Source organism: Lepidothrix coronata, unplaced genomic scaffold (assembly GCF_001604755.1).
Source record: "Lepidothrix coronata isolate B3197 unplaced genomic scaffold, Lepidothrix_coronata-1.0 Scaffold167, whole genome shotgun sequence".
NCBI lineage: Eukaryota > Metazoa > Chordata > Aves > Passeriformes > Pipridae > Lepidothrix > Lepidothrix coronata.
In genome coordinates this window covers 243,769-270,809 of record NW_016690347.1, presented here as the reverse complement: position 1 = coordinate 270,809, position 27,041 = coordinate 243,769, and the positions used below count along the sequence as shown (strand labels likewise).

Sequence of the window (27,041 nt, the reverse complement as noted above, 5' to 3'; positions counted from 1 at the left end):
CAACTACAATGTCAATGTTTTCTCTGTATCAAAGTCACACAGGTAGCTGTGTCCTGTATCAAATACATGGAAACAAATAGATGGCATACTGGAATCAAGCACCCTTGTGCACAGCACTGATCATAGGACAAGCAAACTAACAGACTGCCAGCTGCAGTAGTTTCATCTTCTGTGAAATCTTCTGTGTTTTTTCCTAATATTTGCACTCCTAGATTCATGTGATTGTCCAAAACCCTGTTTTCCTCAACAAAAAAAAACCCACGAACCCCCCCCAAAACAAACAAACAAACAAAAACAACAAAAAAAGAAAGAAAGAAATTTTCTATTCCTATCACCTGATGGCTTAAAAATAATGAGATTAAAAGCTAATCCAATTTATTTAATTTATTTGATTTTTAAATGTTATGATAATGGAGAGGGATGAGGAAAGGCTGGTTCATGATGGTAGAATGTTTGGAAATGTTTGGCAACGATGGCCCTGGGAGGGTCAGGGACAGGGCTACCCCCAGAATGCAACTCGCACATGCAATTGTGATTTCTACATATAAACTGACTTCTTCAAAATATTTCTGTACATATTGCTAGTGCTGTTAATATGCTGATGTCCAGTAACGTAATAGTCTGATTTTTTTCCTTCTATTGTGTGCAGATATTCAAGGCTATTTCTTGTGCAGCAATACTGCGCAAAGGAGGATCTTACTCTGCAGACACATGAGGAAAAAAAAGTTGGAGAGGGAGCCAGTACTGTGGTTTAAGAATTTTCCTCTTTCTCTGTTTCTTCTGCTGATGAACACTTGTTTGCAACAAACCACAGAACTGCCTACAGCCAAGGTCAATTCCCTATAAAAGACTAGAAGAGGTGCAGACACTAACTTGGACGGATATATTTGCGGAGAGTACTGGTGCGCCGATCTTGGACTGTAGCCACTACTTGTTATTACTGCAAAACAGAAAACAAGAGTACAGCAGTTAGAAACACCATGAGACCGATACATCCAAACAGCAGCATTAACAGAGAAGCTTATTGAAATACACAGCTTTTCAAGGAAGCAGATGTCCCTTGAACTGCAACATCTTATTAAAAAAATAAAAAAACTGTAAATCATTCATTGCTGTGTGGAACCCTCTAGTTAGCATGGGGGTGTTGTGCTTTTTCAGCTTGACTGACACATTTCTGAGTATACTGCAGAGGCATGTATTTCATACATTATCTGTGATCCACACACCGTAGATCGTTCAAATTTGCAAGCTGCATTAAAAGGGATAGTTAAAAAGAAGCTTGTGATTTAACATATGGTATTGAGATAACATACACATACCTTTAAAGGCTCACATTAACAAGGTCAATTTTAATACTGGATGGAAAAGCATGTTTTATATGGTTGTTGCTAATTTTAGTCAGCTTAGGAAGACACTGGGTTGATCACAAGAAAGCAAATATCATTCTTTATAGACAGGCAGATTAGAATACATTCGCTAACAACAATATTTTTACTGTGAAGTATGGATAAACAGTCTTGTTCAGTAGCCATCCAAATTGTGTATGTCTATACTATTCACAGCTGCATTCTTCCAAGAAAGCTAACAGAACAATAGTCATAACCAATTAAAATTTCATTCAGAAGCGATGCTCACACTGGATTAATTCCAAGTGTTTGGAAGTTTCTCTTTCCCTTAGCCATCTGTCTTGACTAAGACAGATGTATTCCAAATATACGTACTCTAAAGTGTTGAACCAATCCCTTCAGAGCAAATCCATACTGGGCAAACATACAGAGTGTCTTTATTAGGCCATCTGCTGTTCATTCACTTTTCAAAAGATTAAAGTAGTACACAACGAAGCACTGGAATTTCTTTAGTCTAATCAATCATAGTTGTACTTCAAAGTGTACCCTCTTCCTGAGTTACTCATAATGGTAGTAGAAATGAACATTCAGAATTATATAAGTGACAAATAGGTTTAGGTTCCTAACTATTTTATGAAACATGATATATTTCTACATCCAGGCCTAATTAATGTCTTTCAGATCTATTGCTGTGAACATATGCAGAGCTTGATATTTTTAAAGCTAGTTTAAATGCATTTAGAATGTATAGGACTTAAAAGGAAAATACAGTATAAGAAAAGCAATTAACTTCTTTTTAAAATGTGCAGTTGAGTATGGCTTGAAAGTGAAGAAGAACTGTATAATAACTTTTAAAGCATGTGCCATCAGATTTCATGAAAGAGTTGCTGTTTGAAAAGGTATTGACGGTTTGCCCATGATGGAAATCTGCTAAATTTCATTTTGTGTGGTTCTTCTTTTTTTTTTTTTTCGAGAATGCCTTTCCATAGTTTAAGCTCAACTCACAGAGTAATCTGCTACATGTGCAGGCAGCTATTCCCAGAGTTAGACAAACCTATAGCTGTATCTATCAACATAATCAGTCCATAGAACTCTAAAGGACGCTTGTAGTTATTTAAGGCTCAAAGAGCAATTACTCTTCCCTTTTGTATCTCTGTGACCTTTCTAAAGACAAGCAATAGCTAATAGAGTGACCTTGGTGATTCTCAGGGCAAGGAACTTTTGTGATCCATTATTGGCTTATTGGATCACTTTTGCCCATACTGCTCAACTTTTTGTCTGATCATTTGCTGTATAAGAGTTAACTTGAATAATCAGTTTGGTTAAAGCACATTTACCATACCACCACACCCTATGTAAACTACAAAAGAAATTAATTACTATTAATTTAGATCACTTGAGCTATCAAAACCTAATGTTTTTTAAAAAAAACCTGTCCCACCTGCTTTTTTTTTTTCTTTCTGCATATGTCTTATTTTAAAAATTCAGAGAAGAAAATAAAATACTTTTGGAATATGTCTGGGTTTAAATTTCCTTTTCTTTCTTTTTTCCAATTTTCCCAATGATACTGCCAGTTGTAAGGAAGAAAAAGAGGCAAGACTAAAAAAATCTGGTTTTTTCACTCTTCTCTGTAGTTTGTCCCAGCAATTTGTGTACTACATTTTACACTATAAGGCGTTTGAGAAACACAGGGTGTAAGGCCTACCATAAGAGAACACTATGACTGAGTGGAGTCTGTGGACTTCATCTGTATCTCATAGATCAAACTGGTAACTCTAAGTGTTATCAAACTTAAACAACTTTGACTACCTCCTAACCCTACTTCTGAGGACTGGTGGAAATGGAGGAGATGGTGGAGGCTGGTTGCTGTGGGTTTTGTAACTGTGCCACTGTAAATAGCCATTTAAATGAATGGGGCTAAATGCTGTTTTGTGTTACTTATATTAAAACAACAAAAACTCACCAAAATTGTTTCCTCTCTGAAAAAGTCAATTATTCCTAAGCTTTAACTATTTGAATTTATCAGAGGAATGTTCTTCAGGGCAGGTATAAGATCCTTGATCTCTCCAGTTCCCCTATGGCACTGAGGGCATATTCCACTCCCCAGCAGCATTGTTTCACAGAGGGGACAAGAAGGCTGACAGCCAGCCTTTACCAGTTACTCTCTCAGATCAGCTGGCCAAGGTGACTGTGGGGGATTTAAATGACCATTAACTGTTTTAATAACATGTCTTGGGTTCAGTATATTAACACAGGTTGGAGTTTTGTATTTTTTCATTACACATCTGGAAAATTCCATGTAAAAAAGTTAGATTAAAAGGACCTCACTTAAGTAACATCACAATCTCTATGCACAAGTCAACCAAATGTAGGTTAAACAGCAGTTAAACAGACATTTCCTAACTTCACCTTTATAGCCTTCAGGAACTGTTTTCTATATCCTTTTTTTTTGTGTAATAAATCCTAAGTAAAAAGGATAACGAGATCAACAAGTATCTTTCTCTCCATTCCATTAAAATAACAGTTCTTAAATTAAATCCACTATTGTAAGCAATATATACACAAGAATGCATGCACTCACAGTACAGCAGCTGCAACAAATTCACAGTGTATGAAAATCTCAGTTCAAGGCTGTGCACCTCCCCATATCCTGTGAATGCTACCCCGGTGGGAGTCTGCTGAAGAACCACAAAGCTTCAAACCGAGTACACTGATATTAATTACCAACTGTTCTTCTTTGAAGAAAAAGGAAGAGGAAGGGGGATGCACAGTGCGTCTCCTCACCTGGCTAACCCCCACTAAGAGGGTTGGCATGGATTCTCCCAGGGGCAGCTCTGCAGGACAGGGGAACTGCAGCCCTGATTTTCAGCTGCAACACCTGAACTGTAGCCCTGAGCAGGAGCATGCCCAGTCCCAATGGCCTGGCCAAGGCCACTAGGGCAACTGTCACTCTAACTTCAAGAGACCTACACACTTTATCTTTCTGACTTTTCAATCAACAGAATCACAGTTTTCTGTGGAGTCTAATCTGTCTCTCCCACCCTATACCTCACACACTCTGTTTGACCAACACTTTCTGTGTTACAGCCGGTCATTAGGGACAGAGCTGACTACTTTACACCCCACAGGGCTTGTTCAGCCTTCTGCTCAGTTCCAGGACAAGTCACATGTTTTAACTGCCCTTGGAGCATGAAAATCAATTTTAATGGGTAGAGCATTCGAAAGAGAGGATTTCTGCATGGCAGAGTCTCAGCTACAGGAGTTCTCTTTTCATCCATGTCTGGTGTCATAAAATATTTAAGAATACACCTAAATCCTTCCCTACTCAATGAAGAACACTTGAGTGCTTCTGACCAATGCTTGTACAAGACAGAGTAGATAACAGCGGCCTATGTATCTGTGCATCCTCACGAAATGAGTGCACAGGTCCTCTGAGAGCTGCAGGAAAGTACCAGCATTATCACTTTGTCATAGTTGGGAATAACACATGTATGTACCTGATTGTAAGGAAAAAAGAAACCGTTCAGTGTTGGGCTTTGTTATGCATTTTTTTCAGTTGCAGTTGGTTCATCTGAAATGACATCTGGCTACTAGTCAGTATTTACTGTCTTTGGCAACCCATTAAACTTCTCAAATAACCAGTTAGGTTAAAAAATCAAGAGAAATACTGGTTTTGTTGAGTTTTTATTGTTCTTTAGCACTTCTCCCACAAACCTAGAGTCAATGATATTGTCCAATTTGCAAGTACCAATAAAAGGCAAGTGTGAAAGTAAAGCATTCAATCTTTATGAAAGGCTCGGTGCATTGTCAAGGCAGATCTGCGCCTCGCTCTGATGATGAAGACTGCACGTCACCCAGACAGGCAGACTATCGATTTCCCACTGTGAATGACTGTACTCATTTAATGCTTGAGCTTGTGGACTAAATTGAGAATCAGGTTCATATTTCTTTTGAGTATGCAGGTGGCTAACAGGCAAAAAAGGACTGTGCAAGGCTCAAATTCCTGTCTTTTTTTTTTTTTTCGGAGGCACCAACTTTTCAAACATCCAAAGTGTAGAGATCTCAGCACTTCTTTGAAGTCAGTGGAAGCTGATGGGTGAGTGACACCTGGGAAAATCAGGCTGTTACTTAACTATCTAAACTCGAACTGGAGGCTGCAATTTTTAGTACCCAATGTTGCCTTAGCCATGTTTTACACATGAAATACAACTCAGCTGCCTTACATACATGGCAGAAGCTGATAAAATTTCACTGACAATGACAAAATAATATATGTAGTTGGACATTTTATAATCTGTAATCATTACTAATAAAATCCTAGCACTGAGTAACAAAAGAGTGAAAAAGAAAAGCTAAATTTTAGTCAAGATTATTTGATATTTTGTGGAACTTGTTAGACTTCGTTGTGGTTGATATGGTTCCTTTCAGTCTAATTATAATGGAGACAATGTTTTCATTTTTTCTAATCAGAAATAGTATACACTTGCTTTAAATCTCACTAATGACCTTTTCTTCAGGCATTGTATTTGTTATAAATATTTTTTTGAATAATCAACTTTGGAGTATAACTGATGCCTACAATTCCAGAAACATACACTCATTTTAAAACAAATTTAATTACACAGAAACATTGTGATTTCCAAAATATTTTATATATGGTTTGACTACCTAAGTCTACCAAAGTAACAGTAGCATCAATGTGAGTGGCAATTCCTGGCTTCATGGACATTTCAGTCGAGTATTACTGAACTGGTATTTTCAGATGTAAAATTTACTCTCCCTCCTCTCCTTGTTAATATTATTATTAGCAGGATTCAACTTAATGATTAGAAGGCAGATTATCTGTACTTTTCCACAGTTCATCACATTTTAGTAATTTATAGGGATATACTTAAAAACTGCTGTTTGATTTTTTTAAGAAGTAATTGAAACATGATTATTTAAAGTAAAATATAAACTTTATTTTCATGGAAAGAAAGTAGCTCACTGTAATGAAAAGAAAGTAATTTATGGTAATCTGGTCAGCATTTGTACTAACACACTGTTCACAGGAGTAAAACAATTAGCAATGAGATATAACCCTTAAGATTTTAAATTTTACAAATTAGCATGGCTGTTACAAATACAATCCATTTTTCCTCCCAAGATCATACACGACTAACCCTGAGAAAAAACTCTACAGTACTATAATAACAGTATTGCTATAAGATTTTTGCATACAACAATCGTCTTAGGAATCATGAAAGCTTCTTTAAGATCCCACCTCATGTAAATTGCAGAGTTGCACTTACAAAAATGAAAAAGTTATTATTATTTTTATTATTATTAGGTCTTAAAATGTTACTTTATTGTAGCTTTTTAAAAATTGCTTCCATGCAGTTCAATAGTGAATGTTATTAAATGCTACAATAATGTGCATCTAACAAAACGTGATCTTATTATGGCTTTACCTGACCCAGTAAAAGTGTCAAGCGATCCATCTCCAGTTGTTGTTGTTGTTTCACTGTTGTTCATGGGTTCTGTTTTGACTGCAAGAAGAGACACTACATAGAAGAATAAGTAGACATGAGATTTTACTTCTAAATTTGTACTGGAGTCCTCATGCCAGTCACACTAGTGGTAGTCCAGCTAGAACAAGCATGCGTGCAACAGCTTTAGCCTTTGCTCTATCACCGAATTGAGACAATCTACACTAGCTCTGTCTGGAATGGACATGCATCTACATAGCTTTTTATCTGTCTATTTGTCTAGCTATTGGTTTTAGCAATTGGAATATCTTCTGGGGAGATTTCAACCTACATTTAATTGATTCTAACAATTCCCTAAGAGTAGCAGAGAGGAAGGAAACATTAGCTGTCAAGGGATGTAGCACATAACAAAAATAGTTTTGCCTGACAAGTAAAACAATTATAATATGGTTTCATGCTCATATAGAAGCAAATTACTTTCACAGTGCCAGCATGTTGCCTTTCCCCTTCCCCTTTTACAGAGTCCGTGGGGGCCTTTTTGAGCTAGGTTACCAGCAAGCAATTTTCCATAAAGGAAGAGAGATGTTTGAAAGAAAAAAAAGCCAAAGAACTAGAGCAGGACACAAAAGGCAGCCACAAGTCAGCTTCTAAGTCAGAGGTTACCAAACATTTGGGTCCACTCTAAACTCAAATTACTTTTTACAGATCATCATGCAGTCTTAACATCCAAGTTATAACTGAAAGCACCACAGAAGCAATACAGATTTTATAGTTAATATGTTACCTTGACAGAACATTTGGCATGGACTTTTGTAATGGAGTTTGGGAACCACCACATCTAATTGATGTGGTAAGAAACAGCAGTACAGAATACACTGCAGCTTTTAATAGCTGCCTGACTGACAAATATGGAAACCCTCGACATATTATCATAATTTCTTTGTGAAGGTCAATTAGGGTTGGGCATGAACATTCATCACATATATATCAGCAACATGCTTACAGATATCACAGGACTGGTAGGTGCCCAGGGGCACAGAGAGAAGTTACAATGAGGACCTGCACAGGCTACTGCCACAGTTGTATGCCAGGTATTGAAATTCTAAGTACACAGCCTGGGATTTGTGAAGAAGCCTTTGCTGTGACAGCTGGGCTGGCAGAGCCCCCTCAGCAGGTCTAACACATGCCAAGGAAAGGTGTTTTCTGCCAGCTGGTTACCTGATGCCTCTGAGGGGCATCAGCTAAGCTGACCAAAGCTCTCATCTGTCAACATCACTGCATCCATGTTTGACTTCACTGGCAGCGGTATGGGAAAGGCGAGAATTTCATGTTCTGAGCTGGCAATATATTTAAAAACTATGGCTCAGATTCAAGTCACCTAACTTAGGCATATAAAAGGTGCCTGCTAATCTCCCTTCATGTTTAGTTGAGACATAGGGGTGCTTCCAGAGGTTGATTCAGTCCAAGAACAGCCTAAGCTCCCCTCAAGTTCACCATCCCTCTTACAGTCTTAGAGGAAAAGGTAGTGGATGAGCTAAATAAAGGATTTTGTTTTCTCATGGGGAGAGGGTCCAGAACCTGCAGATCCATTCTGCTATTCTTGCTCGTGTCTGTGAGCACAGCAAGCTGTTCATCGGGAACTGCACAGCCTGCTGTGATGAGCCCCGCATGAGTTACCTCTCCTACAAAATCACATCCCATTTCCAGTCACACTGCTTAATGGACCTTACTTCAGTAAGTCATATGGGATGCTACTGACATCTACAACTGTACAGCTGACCTACACCTGTTTAGATCAAGCAGATGAATTGGGTATATTTGTCCCTGAGACAGGGAGAGTGCCCTGCCGCATTGCCGGTGCCCTAGTGCCAATCAAACTAAGTAACATCTTCTTGCTTAAGTTGTATCTTTAAAAAATATTTGAATGTTTGTCTCTTGAAAGTAAACTTCTTTTCATTACTGTTTCTCTTTAGTAAAACTACCACACTCATATAGTCTCCCTGCAAGCAGGAGGATATTAACTCAATATGGCATCATCAGGGAAGAATTATAGCCACATTTTTTCAAGCTGTTGTGTACTCGTTCTCATTCTGCTAGCTATTATTTTCTCATTAAAAAAAAAAAAAAAGCTGTGACAGAATTACCCAAAATGAACGAAGTCATTCATAAGAGTAATCAATCATTCCCATTTCTATATTTATATGAGAAAGATGTGATTTTATTTTTGTCAGATCAATTAAACACAAATCAAGAAAAAGCTTAAGTGTCATTTGTCACAAAATGATTTCCTCCACTGAACCTCTCAGTCATATGGAACATGTATGGTTGCCTGAAGCATGAAAAGTAATTAAATTTATTTTCTGATTACTATGTACGGATGCCTCCACGTACTTCTACAAAGTGTGGACACCCACCCACATGGAAAAAAAGTACTTTTTAGTACCTTTATCTCTTTCTATTCAAGATGGGCACTATTGCCCATACCAAGCTAAAACCTATGCTGAGTACTGCACCTAGAAAGACAGTATGTGTTTAACTGTTATATTTAACAAAAACTTCAGTAATGAATTTAAATGTTTACTTTAGAATTGTGTCTAGTTGTGGTTTATGCCAGATGCAGTGCACTTCCATCAGCACCAAGAGGCACCATCTATTTTCTGTCCCTGTCAAGCAGCAAAGAATCAAAACCAAAAAACTCTCTCCTGCACTTAACTTGAGGAAAAACATTGTATTGGCACTGTGTTTTGTTGAAAAATACATGTAGAAAGTATTTTTATATGCGCTTGATTTTAAACAGTTCTACTTTGTTGCATTCAGATTTTATGACAGTAAGGAATTCGTCAAGGTGCTTCCTCAGTGTAGCTAGAGATTTTGACTACTACCTATTTTTCTTTATGTTGTATGTCATTCAACTAAGAAAGAAAAAAGCACAAAGCTAAATTAGAAAAAAAATAATTCTAACATCAGTTCAAAAAACCAGGAACATTTAAAGCTGAAATCAAAATAAAAGCTGACACCAATGAAAAACACAGAATCATCCCTCAGTTTCCCACATGAGAAAAAGCATGGTTCTGATACTACTATGGTAACTGTCCTAGACACAGTGCAGACACTACGAGTTTTAACTAGCATTTTGGATGAATACTTTAAAGACTATACATTTAATATTCTATTTTTAAAGTGTTGATTAGTTTTAGTTTGGTTTTTTTTGTTTTTCTGTTTTTTTTTTTATTTATTTTTTGCATATTGAAACTGTAAAAATAAAATGAAAAGCAATCTCTAACTGGAAATACATTTCAGTGCTGCTAACAGTGAAGACCAGTGTCCTGGTTTTGGCTGGGATAGAGCAAGTGGCTCTGTGGGGCTTAGTTGCCAGCTGGGCTAAACCCATGATGTGCTAATAGGGTAGAGCTAACACCATCATCAGGTGCAGGGGCATATGATGTACAAGGAGATAGAAGAAGCTGGTTTTTTTCTAGGAAGAGGGGGCTGAGGTGAGAGCTAATTGCTGCCTGCAGCTATTAGGAAGGTTCAAAGATGACAAAGGCACACTCATCTCAAAAGGTGCCCTGGGAAACAACAGGTAGAAACAGACACAAGTTGTACTAAGGGAAAAATCCAATTAGATGTAAGAGGAAAATTCTTTGCCATGAGCACAATCAAACCATGGGACAGGTGCCTAGAGAGGCTGTGGCACCTACTCCTTGGAGACACTCAACACTCAACTAGGCACTGCCTTGAGAACAGTATCTAACAGCAAAGTTGGCCCTGCTCTGAGCAGTGTTTGGCCCAACTGACCTCCAGGAATCTTGTCCAAACTTCATTATTCTAAGACTAATTCAGCTCCCAATAGGCGACAGCTTCTATAATATACAGTCTTTACTTGAAGAAAGGACTTAGTAGACCAAAATGACTACTAATCTGATGACCTCTTTTTTTTCCCCAAAGAGTCCCTCTATATTAAGAACTGAAAATGAATGCAGAGTTTTAGGGGCAAGAGGTGCTACTACTATGCATGAAGCAGAACAAGCAAGTGCAATAGCTGTGACAGCAATATAAGTCTGATTAAAATATTAGTACTTAAATTATTACTTTCCACATTCATCTTAACATGCTGAACAGTTAACTGAGGTGACAGACTAGGTTATTAGCTCAGTCCTTCCTTAAGCTTAACTTCTTGTAATTGAGCAGGAACATTCACGTGGAATGAGTTATTCTAGTGCAAATGATCTTTTGCACTCAAGTCAATTTTTTTTCCGGTAAATTTTCTGTGGATGTGTTTTACAAAAGGCAGGCTAATTAAGAGGGGTTTTTTAAAAGGAAAGGTTTTGAGATCTTCCTAACTTTAGTCCAAAACTGCACAACTTAAGCACCTTTGTAATGACTTGTAAAGAAACGCAGTGATGCACATTTACAGATATGATTAATCCTGTATGTACTGCAACAGTGTCACATACAGAATTATTATTAATCATTACAACTCATGACAATTACTAATACATGTCGTTAAACTCGTAAATGACAACAACAGCTTGGAAAATTTGGCCAAATGTTTGTAAAGTTGCAAGTTACATGTAGTAGCACACTAGACATAAGCTTTGATTAATAATTAGAATTGTAGTAGAATAGTAACAATAATGTCAACCAATAATGCTCAGGTAATCATGCAATGATGTACTTAAAAACAAAAGAAAAGAAAAGGGGCATTCTGTGAAAATTCCATTGTCTGACTTCCACTAATGTTGACTACTGGCTATTCCCAGCAATGTTGAACATCACGAGACAATCCCAGCCTCTCAGAGCATGTAGACAGCTAAGCTAATTATAAGTGGGTTAAGTTCTCCTTGCTCATCAAATTACTTTCAAAGCATTGTAAGATAACTATTGCAACTTCCTACTAGTTTCCTGGCTGTGGGAAAAGCCTCTTAGAAGGGGTAGGAAAAAAAGGACTGGGAAGAAAACCCCATGAGAAATGTTCAAACTGCATAACAAAAGAACAGAGCAAACCAAGAGAGATGTCACACAGCAGTCACAGAGACACACCACCACACACATGCACTGTACCAGGGTCTCTCATACTTGTTGCAGAGGAGGGAGTACTACAACTCAGCAACCAGTCTGCAGTATTTAACACAGTCATGTTGTCTCCTGAGAACAGGAATGGTATAACAGTTCATTCTCCCAATGTCTGTTCAGTGTACCTGTGAAGTCCTCAAGGCAATTAAGTGCCTTAAGTCTTTTAACTGCACTGTATTGTTTTTATGGGTATTATTTTAACTGGCTTATTTATGCATGTATAATATAGAGGCATCTAGTTATCAGAGTTCTTTAATGGTATGTTTGAAGTTTTCTCTTCTCTTTTTTGCTGGAATAAGGATTCTATTTAAAAATGTGCTTCAGCCCTTCTTTGCAGAGCTCTGTTACCCTCACAAGCACATACACTTTTTACTCACACTGACAGACTTTTTTTAAAATTGGGGTAAGTGAATAAAATGCTCTATATTGTGGTCAGAAAGAACAAACTAAAAAAAAAATTTCTTAGTGTAAATTGTTAAAATAGACAGTAATGTATAAACTCTAAAAAAGAAGGTTTAAACTCTAGGACTGCACCTCAGAATGTGGTACTCTGCCTCCCACTGCTCCAATTCAGCTATAGTATAACCGATTATCTGAAAGCATTGGAACATCTGTGTTGTAGCTGCATGATAGTGTTGTCCCTACAGTAACACTTACAGCAGTAATAACCAGCTACTTCTGAGGAAAATGTAACAATCTCTTTATGAAAAACTTCCATTACCTCCCAAGAAATGGAATTCATCATGAAAAAAGATTACCTAAGCCTAATTTTGATGTACTTCTTTTGACAGTGATTTTAATTTAACCTAACTACCAATGTAGTTCAGGGTGTAAGAGTAAATTATTATTCATCAATGAAAAATGACACAGAAAATGTAATTTATTTCAAGTTACCAACAGGTATAAGCAAGCCTTTAACACTGTGTTCAAGTCAACCATTCCTAATCTTTCGTTGTTTCACCTTTGCAACTTGTTTCACTTCTGCCTCTTACTTCAATTGGTGCAAACTGAAGAAGTGGTTAGAATTAGAGATTTATACTTTTTTGACTGCCATTTTTTCATAATTCTTGCTGGGTACTTATAAATGGGTATATATCATTCTTGAAATTATGCTAAAAAATGCATATGGCTAAAAACTAGGAAACCTTTGTATGTGCCAGCAGTGTCTTATACTTACCTCCTGTTCCATTTGTTGTAACTGATGTGCTACTAAGACTAGACTTATCCAGTTTGGAACTACCTGGTGCATCACTACTTCCAACAAGATTATGAGGACTGGCTAGATCCTGCATTTCCATAGACCTGTTAAAAAAGAAGATGACAATATTATGGACTATTATTACTAGAGTATTACTATTATCTGCTTTTTCTTTAATAACTTTTTTTTATATGGAGAGTTTGCAATGCAGTCAGATTAATAAATTAATACAGGTTCCTTTGACACCTTCTTTGCTTTTTACCAAACCTAGGAAAGTAGCTAATAATTTTATATGAATAGCAACAATGCCAGTATTTTTCTCTTTTCCTTTAGGTTTTATGAAGTGACATAGGCTTATGAAACTGCTCAAAGAGTTTGTAAAAGATGTGCATGAGGTAGTGCATATATATGGATGGACAGAGGGAGAGATGAATTGACAAGTTCAGGTAATAGGTACTTCTTAGAAGAAAATAGAGAAATTTGGTGAAAAGTCAGTAATTACAGAAAGTCAAAATAGGAACTTCTGCCTCCTGCTATCTGTATTCCAACCACCAGCAGTCACTGCATCCACACTAAATCACAGGTACAGGCCATACAAGTGAATTAATAGAACTTTCATGTACATCTGGAAGATTCTTCACTCTTAGAAATATGTATATTCTTATTAGATCACTTATTCTTGTTTTGTTCTGAGTAATTTCTAGGAAGCTTGCAAAATTTCAAGTGGATTAGACTGCAATGGATTCCAGCATCACAGTTACACTGGGGGCCTGTAGATGGCTTTAAAGCAGTGATAACAGATTTGCCTTTTGCAGACAAAGCAGACAAGGAACATTTCTTGTCAAACCAGTAATTGCAATCCAATTTGCGGTGTATGTTCACTTATTCCTTGCTTCATTTATAAATTAGACAGATTTTTTTCCCCCAAAGAAACATTTTTGCTATATATAAGCAAAATTGCCAGCCCATCCGCAACAGGAGAACCATTTACCATATGTATACTGCAAAGGCCAACAGGAAAATTGTCTTACAGAGCTGTAAAAGCTAAATTACATTGTACAAGGCTGAGATGGCTAGGAAAGAGATGAACAGTTGCGATAGTTCAGTAAGAACAATGGCTCTTGTATATTCATATTCTGACCAGGACAATCAGTGGCAAATTGTTAAGGCAACACCCAGCATCTTCAGTATTTATTCCAAGTTTCACTTTGAAATTACCTATATTCTGTGCTCCCAAACATCCCCCTCTGTGGGGGAAAAAATCCAAACAAAACCCCACTACCTTTCCATCAAATATAAGTGTGCTATCTGAATCTACATTTCTTCCTTCCAGAGAATGAAATTATCTCCCATTCTGTGCTCCTAATTCTGCTGATCTCCTGGATGCTTCAGCCTCCCTCACATCACATTCATTTAACCCAAGATATAGATTCAGAACTTTCATGTACTGAATATGCTCAAGAAAATGTAGGAAATACTACATCTCAACTGGGAAAATGAACAAAGGCCTTACCCAAAGGCACATGAAGTAAAGAATCTCATTTACTCAAGTAAATGCCTATGTCAACCACGATACGCACCGATACGCCACCGGCAGGATAGCCTTCCCAGCAGCAGTCTGGATGAGCAGGGAAAAACTGATCTTGTTAGAGGCCATGCATCAGCAGGTAAGAATTTTACATCCATATTCAAGGAAATACCAAGGCATAAACTGAGATTTGAACTGCATTGAACCCAATTTCTTCATCTAGTTGTATACACATTTCTACACATCTGTCAGCAGTGAATTATATTTATTGTCTACTGGAAATGTGATCAGTGTTAGATGAAATAAAATGAACTCAAGTTGTTTACAAGTCTGTCAATTTTTGTTTAGTAGTTTCGGTACAAGGATAGCAGCTAAAGGTTAAAAAAATTCCGTGAGTTTCCATCTTGTATGTATTTAAGGGAGCAGAAGAATGCTAAATGAAATAAACAATGCATGTTTCATTGCATATACAGTGTAATGCTGCCCACGTGTTCACTTAGCAGTTTTAAATGCCATGATTTCCTGTTGAAGTATGATCAGCCCACAGATACCTAATGGGCAGTTCCAGCTTACAAAGTTCACATCTGATTTTTTTTTCTTGGTCAGCATGAAAAAATTATAATTTCTTTTCAGACAGGCATATATCATCACCACAGATGCAAATACTTCAGCAGTATTTGATAAGAAAATTACTGGTTTATGCAGCTAGTGTATATAAGAAATATCCATCTTAAGCACTTTTTACACTCAAATGAATCAGGTTTTCTTAATCAAATCAGACTTTCTTAATCAGAAGACTAAGTCCAGTGACTCTCATTTGCTTGGCAAAGAATATAAACAATCAAACTTTGTAAAAGGACTAGTTTTTGTTCCAAGCCAGTATGAAACCTTCTGTGCAGAAAAGTAGTCTTATCATCCTAATTTGTTTTCTATAACAAATGGCATCCCAGCCCACAGACATGGCAAGTTAAATTAACTAAAACTATTTTAGAAGTAGCGCATTCACAGACATTTTCTCTGTATGAGTAAAACACATCTTGCACTTATTGGTAGTCTATTAAGAATAAAAAGAATATCCGAAGCAATAAAAAGTTTCACAGAACCATGTGTATATTCTACTTATCCTAGGTGCTCCATCCTGTGTGAGCAAGTACAGGGATTACTTTAATATATCCCTATGTGATTTACTTATTGAAGTACACTACTTTCTGTGTAACACATGTCATTCAATTCACCTTTCTGGATGCATTTAGTTTACCTTTAGCCTAAAAAATTCTCAGGAAGATGTAACAGACTTACTAAAATCTTACCTTTCAGTGAATGGAAGATTCAGGAAAAATGCCTAGTAAAATGGATGAAATAATTCCAACATCTTGAATTCATTTTGTCAAACTAAATGTTTATCAGAGTACTGCTTTCACTGACTTAATCAGAAGCAGGTTCAGGTTCAGTATGTGCTTTCATGCACTAAAAAAAAGTTTAAAAGGGAGATCTCTGAAAGACCAATTAATACTTTTAAGCTTATGCAGCTATTTATTAAAGAATGTTTTTCAGTAAATGCAATGTATTTCAATTCAGACATAATAAAGTCTATTGATAAAGCTGCTTAAAATACTACACTGTACAACATTATTTTATATATTTTGCTTCTCTGCCAGGCACATAACTGTTTGTACTTTAGTTTTCCCCCTCCTGCATTGTGTCAGACCTCTTTTTAGAATAATTATGTAAAATGCTAAATTGTATAAAAAGATAAATTTTGGAAGGAAACACACTACTTGGTAAGAAGATGTTTTAATTATCTCTTGACTGTTTGAAGAAGGTTTGCGTGATTGCCAGCTCCTGAGCAAAAACTCAAAACCTGGCAAGATGAATTTGTCTTTTATTCTGCTTTGGCTATGCTTAAAGTCTTTGAAAATTGTTATTTGCACATGCTTAGTGGATCATTTCAGAGGCTTACTGGAAAAGTCTATAAAACAACCCATTTCAAAAAACAGTCTCCTAGTTCTCAGTGGGCTTTAACTCCAACCTGTGGACAACCCTACTACACTGAAGCAGGTTTGTATCAAATATATGGCTGTGTGGAAACCCTGGGCTTTCCCCATTAAAGCAATTTTTGTTCCCAGGCTTGAAGTTACATCTTTTCAAAGGTTAGCCTATGCTCATATGCGGATTAAGGAACAGCATCTAAAGAGAAAAATTCCGCCCTCTTCTGTCCCACTTTTACAAGGGTGGATGAACAGAATTTGTGCCACACTCCAGACCACTGAAGTGCACAGCCAAGCATGATGACCCAACCTTGCACAGGAAGGTTTAAGTACAGCTAAATATAATTGCCCCATTTAACAACTCCACTTCTGTATTTCTGTATAGCTCTAACTTGTGTTATTCCAACAGTAAAAAGCTCAAGCCTTGCTTCTACGGTTATGTTTTTAAAATTCCTCTTTTTTTCTTTTTCCCTTCATTACAATCACATATCCATTTGTGCACTGCTTTTCTTCATAGAGTTAAAATCTATTTTCAGAAAATCTGTGTTGTTATAACTCTGTTATCCCTTTGCATTTCCAATTTAACTATTATGAACATGGACTGTGAGCTGGGTCCTTCCACAGCTTGTAACTCTATTGATTATTCACTAAGTCTACAAGTAGATTATATTTAGATAATTTTCTTCTTGAAAGAGATCATGTTATAAAATGAAAACTTTCTGTTACATAATCTGCTTTAATTACAGTTCAAACTTTTTTACCAACAAAACTAAAAGCATGAAATAATTTATCAAAGATTTATAAAAAAATAAATATTCTATTGTGAAAACTTCAAATCCCAGCCTAACCAGAACATTTTAAAAATACTAATTCCTCTCTGTGAAGAATTTATTGAAAAATCCAAATTACAGGAATATTGAAAGAAGGACTGGTTAAAGGCTATTGAAATTGAAATAATTTCATTTAGTTTAGAAATTAATTATAAAAAAAAATTTAAAATGATTTTGCAGGATTTTTCTTTTTAAAATTCTTTGATAGGAAATTCACTACACAACTTTCTTCAGAAGAATCTTACTAAACTTCATTGTGGAAAAAATACATGTTTTTTATTAGTAGTATTAGTATTATTACTTTTATTTGGTTGCTTTGGTTTTGTTTGTTCAGGGTTTTTTTGTTTTTTCCCCCCCTGCTCTTCTTATATCCCTCCTGTTGTAACCCCAGTTCTTACATATCCCAAACTTTCTCACTTTCTGGAGCCTTGTCCAATCAGGATGACAGCTACCTTGGAGCTTCTGAAATTAAACAAATTGGGAATTTCCCTTTATTTAAAATTAACTTTTTGCACAATATGAAGGTTGGGTAACAGAGCTGTTCAAACTCAGCTAAAACTGTTTCCTACTGCTGTCAGCTCAGCTCTCAGACCAACTACACTGTTTTGAAGACAAGCAGAGTAATTTTTTTTCCATTTCCCACATATATTTTTTTAGCCTGGTCTTTCAGCCACTTTCTGAAAAGGACTAGCGAGCTTACCTCTCACATGCAGTCTGAACTAGCTCATACAAGCCTTTCATGCTGACAAAAAAATCAAAATGGATGCACATACACAAAAGTCAGTAGTTCAATAAAATCTACATAAAATCTGCAATAAAGTTTAAAACAATCAATAACATAGATACATCATAATTATAAAGGTGTTTTTTTCTTAGTGTTTTGATTGTTTGGGATTTTTTTAACTAAATTTTACACATTACATTCATAGTTACGTGAGATATTTTTCATATTTACTTGCACCTACAGGAACTGTAAATAATGCAATTAAAAATAAGTTTCACCAACCCTTGAACACTCTTCAAAGAACACAGTGGGCCTTAAGAAAGAAGGTGGAGAGAGAGAGATTCTGCATGATGGACAGGTTTCCAGAGAATGTACACATGCATACAAATATATGTACACTAACACACAGCTACACGCAAACTTTTAATAATTTTAATAAATATACACATAGATGTGTCTAAGTGTATAAATACACAACAAAAAACTTCCCAACATTGTTCCACAAAAGATTTCCACAAATAGTGCAATACAGCACACAGCCTAGGAGCACTCTTCAATTAAGTAACATTTCTAATTATTTCATCAACTCCAAAATACAGGTTAATAGACAGTATTTTCCTTTCCAGGTGCTTTTACTGTGTATGGCAATCTTTGCCATTTTTTTGTCACTGTAAAAGGTAAGGAAAAAACAGCAAAACCAACGAGATAAATTTATTCCATCGAGACAACTGCCCCTCTTGTTTTCCCCAGCTCATCAACCCCTCCTGTATATCTTCTCAAGCTTAAGAGATGGCCAAAATAGCAGAACTTTTGCTATACTAGGCACAATATTGCAGAAATGCCCCTCCAGCATGTGAATTCTGGGAGCTTGCCACAGTTAAAAACAAATAATACTGCTGGACACTAGCAAGACATTCTTCCCACTCTCTTTGAGGCCTCCTTTTGTAACTTGGAAAGCAACCTGATACAGTGCTAAGAAGAAGTAAAAAATGTCATGTTAGATTGATAAAACCAGCAAATGCTCCTCAGAGTTTTATTTTATTACCTTTTTTTTTTTAACAATACAGAAAGCAAGTGTTAAATTTTTGCAACCATTTGAGGATAGGAGGGGGATTATGGCTGTGTAATTTCTATTTCTCATGTATTTGTAAGTAGAGTGTCAACACTCATATTAAAAAAGTAATGGAAAAAAGCAAAATAATGCCGCATTGATATTCAAAAAAAAAAACTTTTGTCAATCTACAATCAATGTCAGATAGAAGGTATCAAAAAGAAGGAACCTTAGTGAAACAAAGAATTAAAACATTAGAGTTTTTCTACCATGTTAAGGAATACCACATAGGTAATAAAAAAATAAAAATCTCATAAAGTTCAGCTGTGCAGAACTGTAAGTATACAGTAAGGACTGTAGTAGATTCCTTGCGGATTGTTCATTACAAGCTTAAATATCATCACGCAGCTTCTCAGGGCATGAGTTCAAGCTCACAGGGAAATAACTTCTACCCAGAGACTGCAATAACTGGAGTGTGGGAAGGGTCCCTGCAGTATGAAGCAACAATAATTTCAGGGAAAAAAACATGCCTGATTTTTTTTTAAATAATATAAGGTAAACATACGCAGGTATTCTTCCCAAGAATGCCAAGGCAGTGGAAGGATTTTAAAAAAAAGCTTTATTTCAGATGCAAGGACCATTTTTTTACGATGCAGCACACACTGGACCTTCACGGGCAAAAGGAAATGCCCTGCCTTCTCCAGGTTCCTTGTGTCCCCAGTCTCTTTTCCCCCCCGACCCCCCCCTCAACGCCCAAGGAGGTCTTGTACATGTCTGCAAACATGTTATCTCCGCATACCACAGAGAAAAATAGCTTGCTTACAGCTTCTTCCTTCCCTGCAACTTTCTCTGAAATGCAGAAGGAAGGAAAAAAAACATCTAACCCATTTGAAAAGGTATTTTGCAGTTTTCCTAAGCAAAACAAGTTCTAGATTTCTGTTACAAATTCTTGCACAATTGCACCTATCCCTACAAATAGCTTTTTTGATTTCAAATAAACTGCTTGTCTTTGCAGAGGATGGGACTCCTTAGGTAATTCTTTGAGGCATAAAGTGGCACTGGTTGTGACTGTATCTCAGTTTTGCTTTCCTGCCTATTATCCTTCTCTTGGCTATTCAAGTTCTAATACCAGGAAAAAAACCCCTCATGCAGACAGTATTACTTTACAGGAGCTGTCTGACAGACAGACAGTGTCAGTGCCTCGGATGCACTTGATGCAGAGAGCTCAGCTGAGAACGTGGGTAAGCAGGTTCGGTGACAAAGGCCAGCACTGTAGTTTGCCTCCTTACACCATTCACAGCTAGAGAAAAAAGACATTTCTTTTAACAGCACTGCAAATTCTTCCCCACCCCCCATTCCTATTTCCTCAGTTAGGCTTTGGCTATCATCCTCCTGGCTATGACCCTGTGCCACCTTGAGCTTCTCTGTGCTTCCTAGCAACTAGGAGTCAGATATTTTTTGTCTTTATTAAATCTATATTTCCCTCTTTTCTCACTGCATGAGCACCTGCCAAAGGCCAAAGCTTTTAGTAATCTAGTATAATGCTATTGCTGTAGTAATAAGCAGATATAGTTTTAGTGAAAGGGATACGCGGATTTGTTCTTTGCGGGTCTAGTGAGAAAATATGACTAAATACTGTGAAAAATAATTGCTTACGAATTCAAGGGTTCCTTGGTCAGAAAAAAAAAAAATACAAACCCTGATATTTTCTTTTCCTGCCTGAGGAAAAAAAAGGTGAAAAGTTTAGGTTTGCTCTGGTGATGATTAAACACACGAATTTAAATGGCTTGCATTGTCATGCTGTATAATTGCTGAAAACTATTATTTGCTTAGAAGTCAGTAACTGCATGGTTTCCCTGGTTTCTGATTGACTGAGACGTTTTATTTCAGTATAATGTCATTTAATGTGGTTTCCAGAAAACCACTGAAAACTGTCTATTTTAGTACAGTTCAGCTGGCCATAAATCCACATTACATTAATTTTTCACTGCTTTCTGACTTTCATTGGGAATGAATGTCATTTCCTCGACACAATTAAAAGACAAGGTAAAATTAATTTGGATTTCTACATTTTTTGATAAAACACAGAATAATATCTAGGAGCCATTTCTGGATTCTCCTCTTGGACATGCAGTTGATTTGTCCAAAGGCAAGAAGGATTAAAATAAATAAATAAAAATCAAGGCAACTCAGGGGAAGGGGAACATACTAAGTTATTTACCTCAGCATAAGCTTCCAGCTCACCCTTCCTGTGCTCAGGAGATTTTTCAATTACAAAACACAGATTCAGAGCAGTGAAATAGGCAGGCTGTCACTGAAAATATAAGTAACGGGAAGCCCTTTTTTCCATATGGTTCCCCTTCCACCTCATCTCTCCACTCTGAAGTTTAAGATTGATTTGATTTGATGAAGGAAAATGATAGTTTTATATGGGGAACTATTACATTCTGATGTAATAAACTGATGCACACACAAAAAAGCAAAGCTATGCAGAACAATAAATACCCTCTGGCCAGCTGGATCCTAGCCTTTGAGATCTCCTTCCTGGGCTATCCAAATACGACAGCTACAGTTTTGGTGTGATACAATTTTAGTTCAGGGTTTACACTCCAGTCACAGGAGGAAGTATCTGGAAAGAGGTAATGTGGTGTCTGAATAAATAATTCCCATCTTCTCAAGTAAAAAGGTAGCCGGTTGGAGAAAACCACTCCAGAGGCCAGACAGAGAACATGTAAACTAATAAGCAACAAGCACCAAGGACTGAAGGAATGGCAGACAGAACGGTAGGATGCTCATTTCTCTTACCCATGTACAGGCTGGCTCATGCTGAGCCTGGGCTGTACTGGAGCATGTGCCAGATGGCACGCACCAAACCCCTGCCCGGCACAACTCCAAGAGTAGTCATGATCCTATGCCACAGCTCAGGCTCAGACAAGGGCATGTTTCACACACTGTCACAAGCTTGACCCCACAGCCCATGGGCTGCATTATGCAGTTCCTAGTCCCAGTGCGAACAAAAAACACATAAAGGTACACAGGCACCTGCTACTTAAAAAAAAAAAAAAAGATGACTAGAGTAGGTTTTGAAGTCCTTATGTGAGTATTTAAATAAATCAAAAGTGATAATGACACCACAGTTCCACGGGGAGCTGTCAAGCATCCAACTTACATTAAATACAAACTACCAGTTTACAGATACATAAGATCTAAATGCAAGTCTTTGGATCCCAGGGCCACATTTTCAAAGAGCAGTTCACCCAACAGCTTCTGATCACTTCCAGATGTGACTGGCACTTGCAAATATTGTGGTTCTTACAACATGATGTGCTGTGTCATAAACAAATAACAAACACTTTTGTGGAGATGGCTGGAATTCAAACAGCAAGCCTGTGGCCTTCCCTCCTACGCCACAACTTCTGCAGAACAACTGCTCAGAGTCACATCTGAAAAATCTGCTGGGAATTTCAGAATCTCTTCTGCATCTCTGGGAGGTGACCTAGTTGGACATAAGGAACACGTAACAAACCCAGTGACTGAAGAATCTCACTAAGTCTTTCTTTGGTGTTTTTGAGTCTGATTTGAGCAACAAAGACTGTTTCTTATACATCCAGAGGAATGTGGTGATGATCAGCTCTGCCAATTAGTAGCCTGTTGCTAATCTGTCCTTTGTAAGCCATAGCCTTCGAAGGCACACTGCTTGCTGCATAGGATTTCAAAACATCTCAGGGAAAACACAATGCAGTAAGACATGACATCTGATTTTAAGTGGAACAATGACAGGAGTATTCAAAGGGCTAACTGAAGCCCTGACTTCCTATGGACAATAAACAGGGGATGCTCTAGCATCTCCGCTCTTCAATGAGAGGAAATGCCCTCTTCCAAACCGCACATTGATAACAGACTGAGATGGAAAGAAGCATCAAAACACAGAAGGTCTTTCAAATCCTTGGTACTTACCCATACATGCAAAAAAGGAATTTCTAGGGATAACTTCATAACAAGGTATCTTCCAGCTACCTTTTTTGGAGAGAAAGTGATATAATTCCTCATACACGTCCCTAGAGTGCTGCAGACCTGCTTTTTTTATATTTATATTACTAATTAAAATGATGTAGTGGTACTGTTATTAATTTCAATATAATAATGTCAACTGTATTCATGTCAGACAATATTTAAGCAAACCTAAAACTGGGAAATCACGGATGAAGGGCTGGGAATTTTGCTGTTGGCTTCAATGGAGCCTGGACTGCATGATGTAAGTGTGAACCCATATTTTCATTAAAAAAAAAAGGGATGGGTTGTATCTGACTCACCCTAAATTGAGATGTCTGTTATATTTCAAACTAGTTACTGAAACATGGTTCTTCTTCAGCAGGGAATGCCCACAGGAAAAGACACTCTTTCAGGTGTGCTGTATTAGAGTGACCATAGCTCATTTCAACGTAATTTCTTCAGCTACAAGTACAGGGGCCTTTCAAGAACTTTATCTGCTTCCAGAAAGGATGAGTTATGATGACAGACTGGGTAGAATACAGGAGTTGCCAAAAACTTGTAGTTTTCATGCTCCATTCATATTTTAATGCAAACATTTTGAATCTTCTCTGGGATTTTTTTTTTTTTTTGGTAAATATAAAATACAGAGAGTTACTGGCAAGCGGCCCTAATGTGGGAAACATTAACGTATCTCACTTTTAACAGTGAAGTGCCCTTTATAAGTTAAACTTGATCTGAATCTTGGCTCCCAAGACAAACATTCTGTAGTTTACCTCATGTGGAGCACATTATGTTTGGCTCCAAAACAGTTTGTGTCAAAAGCAATTATTTCTGCCTTCTAATCACAGTCCAACAATGAATTTGATTTAGAATATAAAACTTGCTGTCTGCCTGATGCTTTAACTGATTCAGCATTTGATCATTCCTGAAAGGTGTAGCTGGGCATAGCCATTCTGGATGGCAAGGTACACTAGATGCACTAGACGTGCTGCACATATCCCTTTTTCATTATTCCCAGGAGACCTTACTGCTTGTACATCTGAAAGAACTTTTCAGAACTAATTACATTCAAAAACAAAGAGAATGATGCTCTGATAAAGGTACTGATGCTGGCTGCCCTTTACAATAGGTATCAAATGCTTGAATTTCACTTTGCTGTTTGATTTCCCCAAGTTATTTTATACTTTGAGACTTAAAGCATACACACAGTTTTAATGTACCTTTTTCATTTTGGGTGAAGTAGGTGATTTTTCTAAGAGTTAATAAATACTTGTCGCTAAGAACTCTGGGGCGCAATTCCCCCCCCTCCCCAAATTACCCCCTTGGGCCACAAGAAGGGGCAGGTAGCAGCTGCAAATCTGTAACACCTCCGGTTCCAGCTCAGCCTGCATGCTGATAACTCTGTCGCCAGGCCAGGGCATACCTGCCTGGCTGGCCAAAGCCACTGGAGTGGGGCACCAGCAGAGCTAGAGCTCCAACCCTCACTGCCCTGGCGCACACACAGCAGCATTGGAACCAGCCTCTCTGATGGTTACCATCCTTTACAGCTCCCTCTGCTAAAAGCCCAGCTTACACCAAATGGTTTGATCTCACAAAGACTTCTGACATACTGCCTAGTCTTTTAAAATCATTAAATATCCACTTTCGTCCAAGTCCTGAGGGAAAAACAGGGTAAAGGAAAACAAGCCACTTAGTGCTGTTGGTTTTTAAGTTCACCCACATCTATATTGCAAATATGTCTGTAACTTCACTGCTTTTAGCACAGGTTCCCCAGCCGTTCCCCAAGAACCTGGTTTGCGAGACAGGGCACTAGGATACGAGATGTTAATAACAAGATGATTGCTTTTTATAATTCAGTTATTCTTGTGTCTCAGCAAATGTTAAAATACTGCTGCTGTGAAACATGGTATAATAATGAAACACTAAGGGGGATGAATACATTTCTGTGGTACTATTTTGAGAAAGTCATGAAAAGGACTGCATCTTTGAGAGCACAGGGGTTTATTTTCTATTTAATTTAATCTACATAATTAGAAGGAAAATAAGACATAAGCCTGAAATAACACAGGAATAAAACATGATCTTATGTCTAGTCACCTGCCAATTACTTCGACACTGAAAAACAAATAAAATCTCAAAACCCTTAAAAATTAAAGTGACAGAGATTTAGTTGTAATTGAAACAGAACTTAAATGGAATTCACCAAACAGGATGTTCTCCCTCTCTGCCCTCACGCCACACAATAAATAATTGTTAAAAAGTTGATCTGTGGAATTGCTTTATTTATTTGGGCACTATATATGCCTTTCTCCATAGCTCTGCCAAACATACCTTCCCACAGACTTGCTGCTTCAGTCCCGGGCCTCTCTTAAATGGCAGACACAAATCCCCTATGAATTAGATTGAGACCATCATGTTCATTTTCACATTTAACCAAATCCAGATTTGAACTTAGGTTTTCAAAGGTGGACGGTGAGTGAAAGGCAAGTATATTTCATGCTTCAAGGGAAGGTAAGGTTACTTCTACTCTACAAATGACATTAAGAAATTCCCAAAGAAATCTGACAATAATGTGGACTCAGATCACAGTAAATTATATCACTTGGTAGCAAAACTGGAGAACTAAGTCCAGAATTGCCAGCAAAACTCAAGACACACGTTTGGATATATGGAGAACTTTGCGATTACTAACAGAAAGGAGCCTTCACAGGCATCTTATGAGACCCATCAGGAACCTTATCAGCTGGCAAGGAGTGTGTAAATTCTGAGGATCAGACGAAAGTTTTTTGCCTTTTTTTTTTTTTTTTTTTTAAGTAAAAGCATTCAAAAGGAGAAGATAGAACAGACAGACCATCTGCAATGTAACCACATAAAAGACCCCTGGGCAAATCCAAACCCATTAGCAGAAGTGCTTGACAAATCTGCCAAAGAGCCAGATGCCGCTTACGGAGGAGTCTCTTCCCCTCCTTGTCATATGGATCCTCTGACTTCTGTTCCCAGAGGAGAACTACGATTTCTGGTGCTCAGACTAAGCTGCATGTGGAGAAAGCTGAGGTACAGAGCTGCTCTCTGATAAGGTTATCTCAACATGAAGAGGGGAGATCAAGCCTGAAATAGTACAGGCTGGTTTAACATGCATTTGTGTAACGTGTGGAAGATGCAAATGTTAGGAAAAAAGAAAACAAACTTGCAATTAGCTTATTTGCATGTGGTCTCAATTAGCTTATTTGCAAGTTGTCTCTTTTCATACGGATTTTTTTTGTTCATTCTTGTCCTGGTTTTGGCTGGGATAGAGTTAATTTCTTCCCAGTAGCTTGTACAGTGCTGTGTTTTGGATTCAGTTTGAGAATGTTGATAACACACTGATGTTTTTGGCTTTTGCTAAGTCATGTTTATCCTAAGAACTTTTATTTTTCTTTTCTTTTGTGTCTCATGCTCTGCCACTAAGGAGATATGAAAAAAAAAAGGCTGGGAGGAAGCATAGCTGGGACAGGTGACCTGAATGGGACAAAGCGATATTCCACATCACTGAACGTCATGCCCAGCATATAAACTGGAATTTATACTTGGAAGGGGGGCTTATCTGGGTTCTGGAATGGGGTCTGGCATTAGTCAGCAGGTGGTGAGCAATTGTATTGTGCATCACTTGTTTCTTGGGTTTTTTTTATTATCATTATTATTTACTATGTTTATTATATTTTACTTTGTTTCAATTATTAAACTGTTTTATCTCAACCTACAAGTTTTAATTTCTCCTCCCCATTCCACTGGGCTGGGAGTGGGAGGGGTGTGTGTGAATGAGAGGTTGCATGGTGCTTAGTTGCCAGCTGGGATCAAAT

General features: G+C 37.4%; 1 protein-coding gene across 3 annotated transcripts in view; it reads right to left on the bottom strand.

Moving 5' to 3' along the window:
- Positions 1-27,041, bottom strand: part of EYA4 (EYA transcriptional coactivator and phosphatase 4) — a 150,750-nt gene that overhangs the window by 38,854 nt on the left and 84,855 nt on the right. For 2 of the 3 annotated variants that reach the window (XM_017829706.1, XM_017829708.1), the window contains exons 4-7: positions 13,068-13,192; positions 11,894-11,962; positions 6,797-6,889; positions 874-940 (exon numbers count right to left, since the gene is read on the bottom strand). In XM_017829706.1, coding sequence (XP_017685195.1) covers positions 874-940; positions 6,797-6,889; positions 11,894-11,962; positions 13,068-13,192 — 354 coding nt within the window. Of the gene's footprint in view, positions 1-873; positions 941-6,796; positions 6,890-11,878; positions 11,963-13,067; positions 13,193-27,041 lie in introns of all 3 variants that reach the window. The other variant, XM_017829707.1, reaches the window with a different exon arrangement.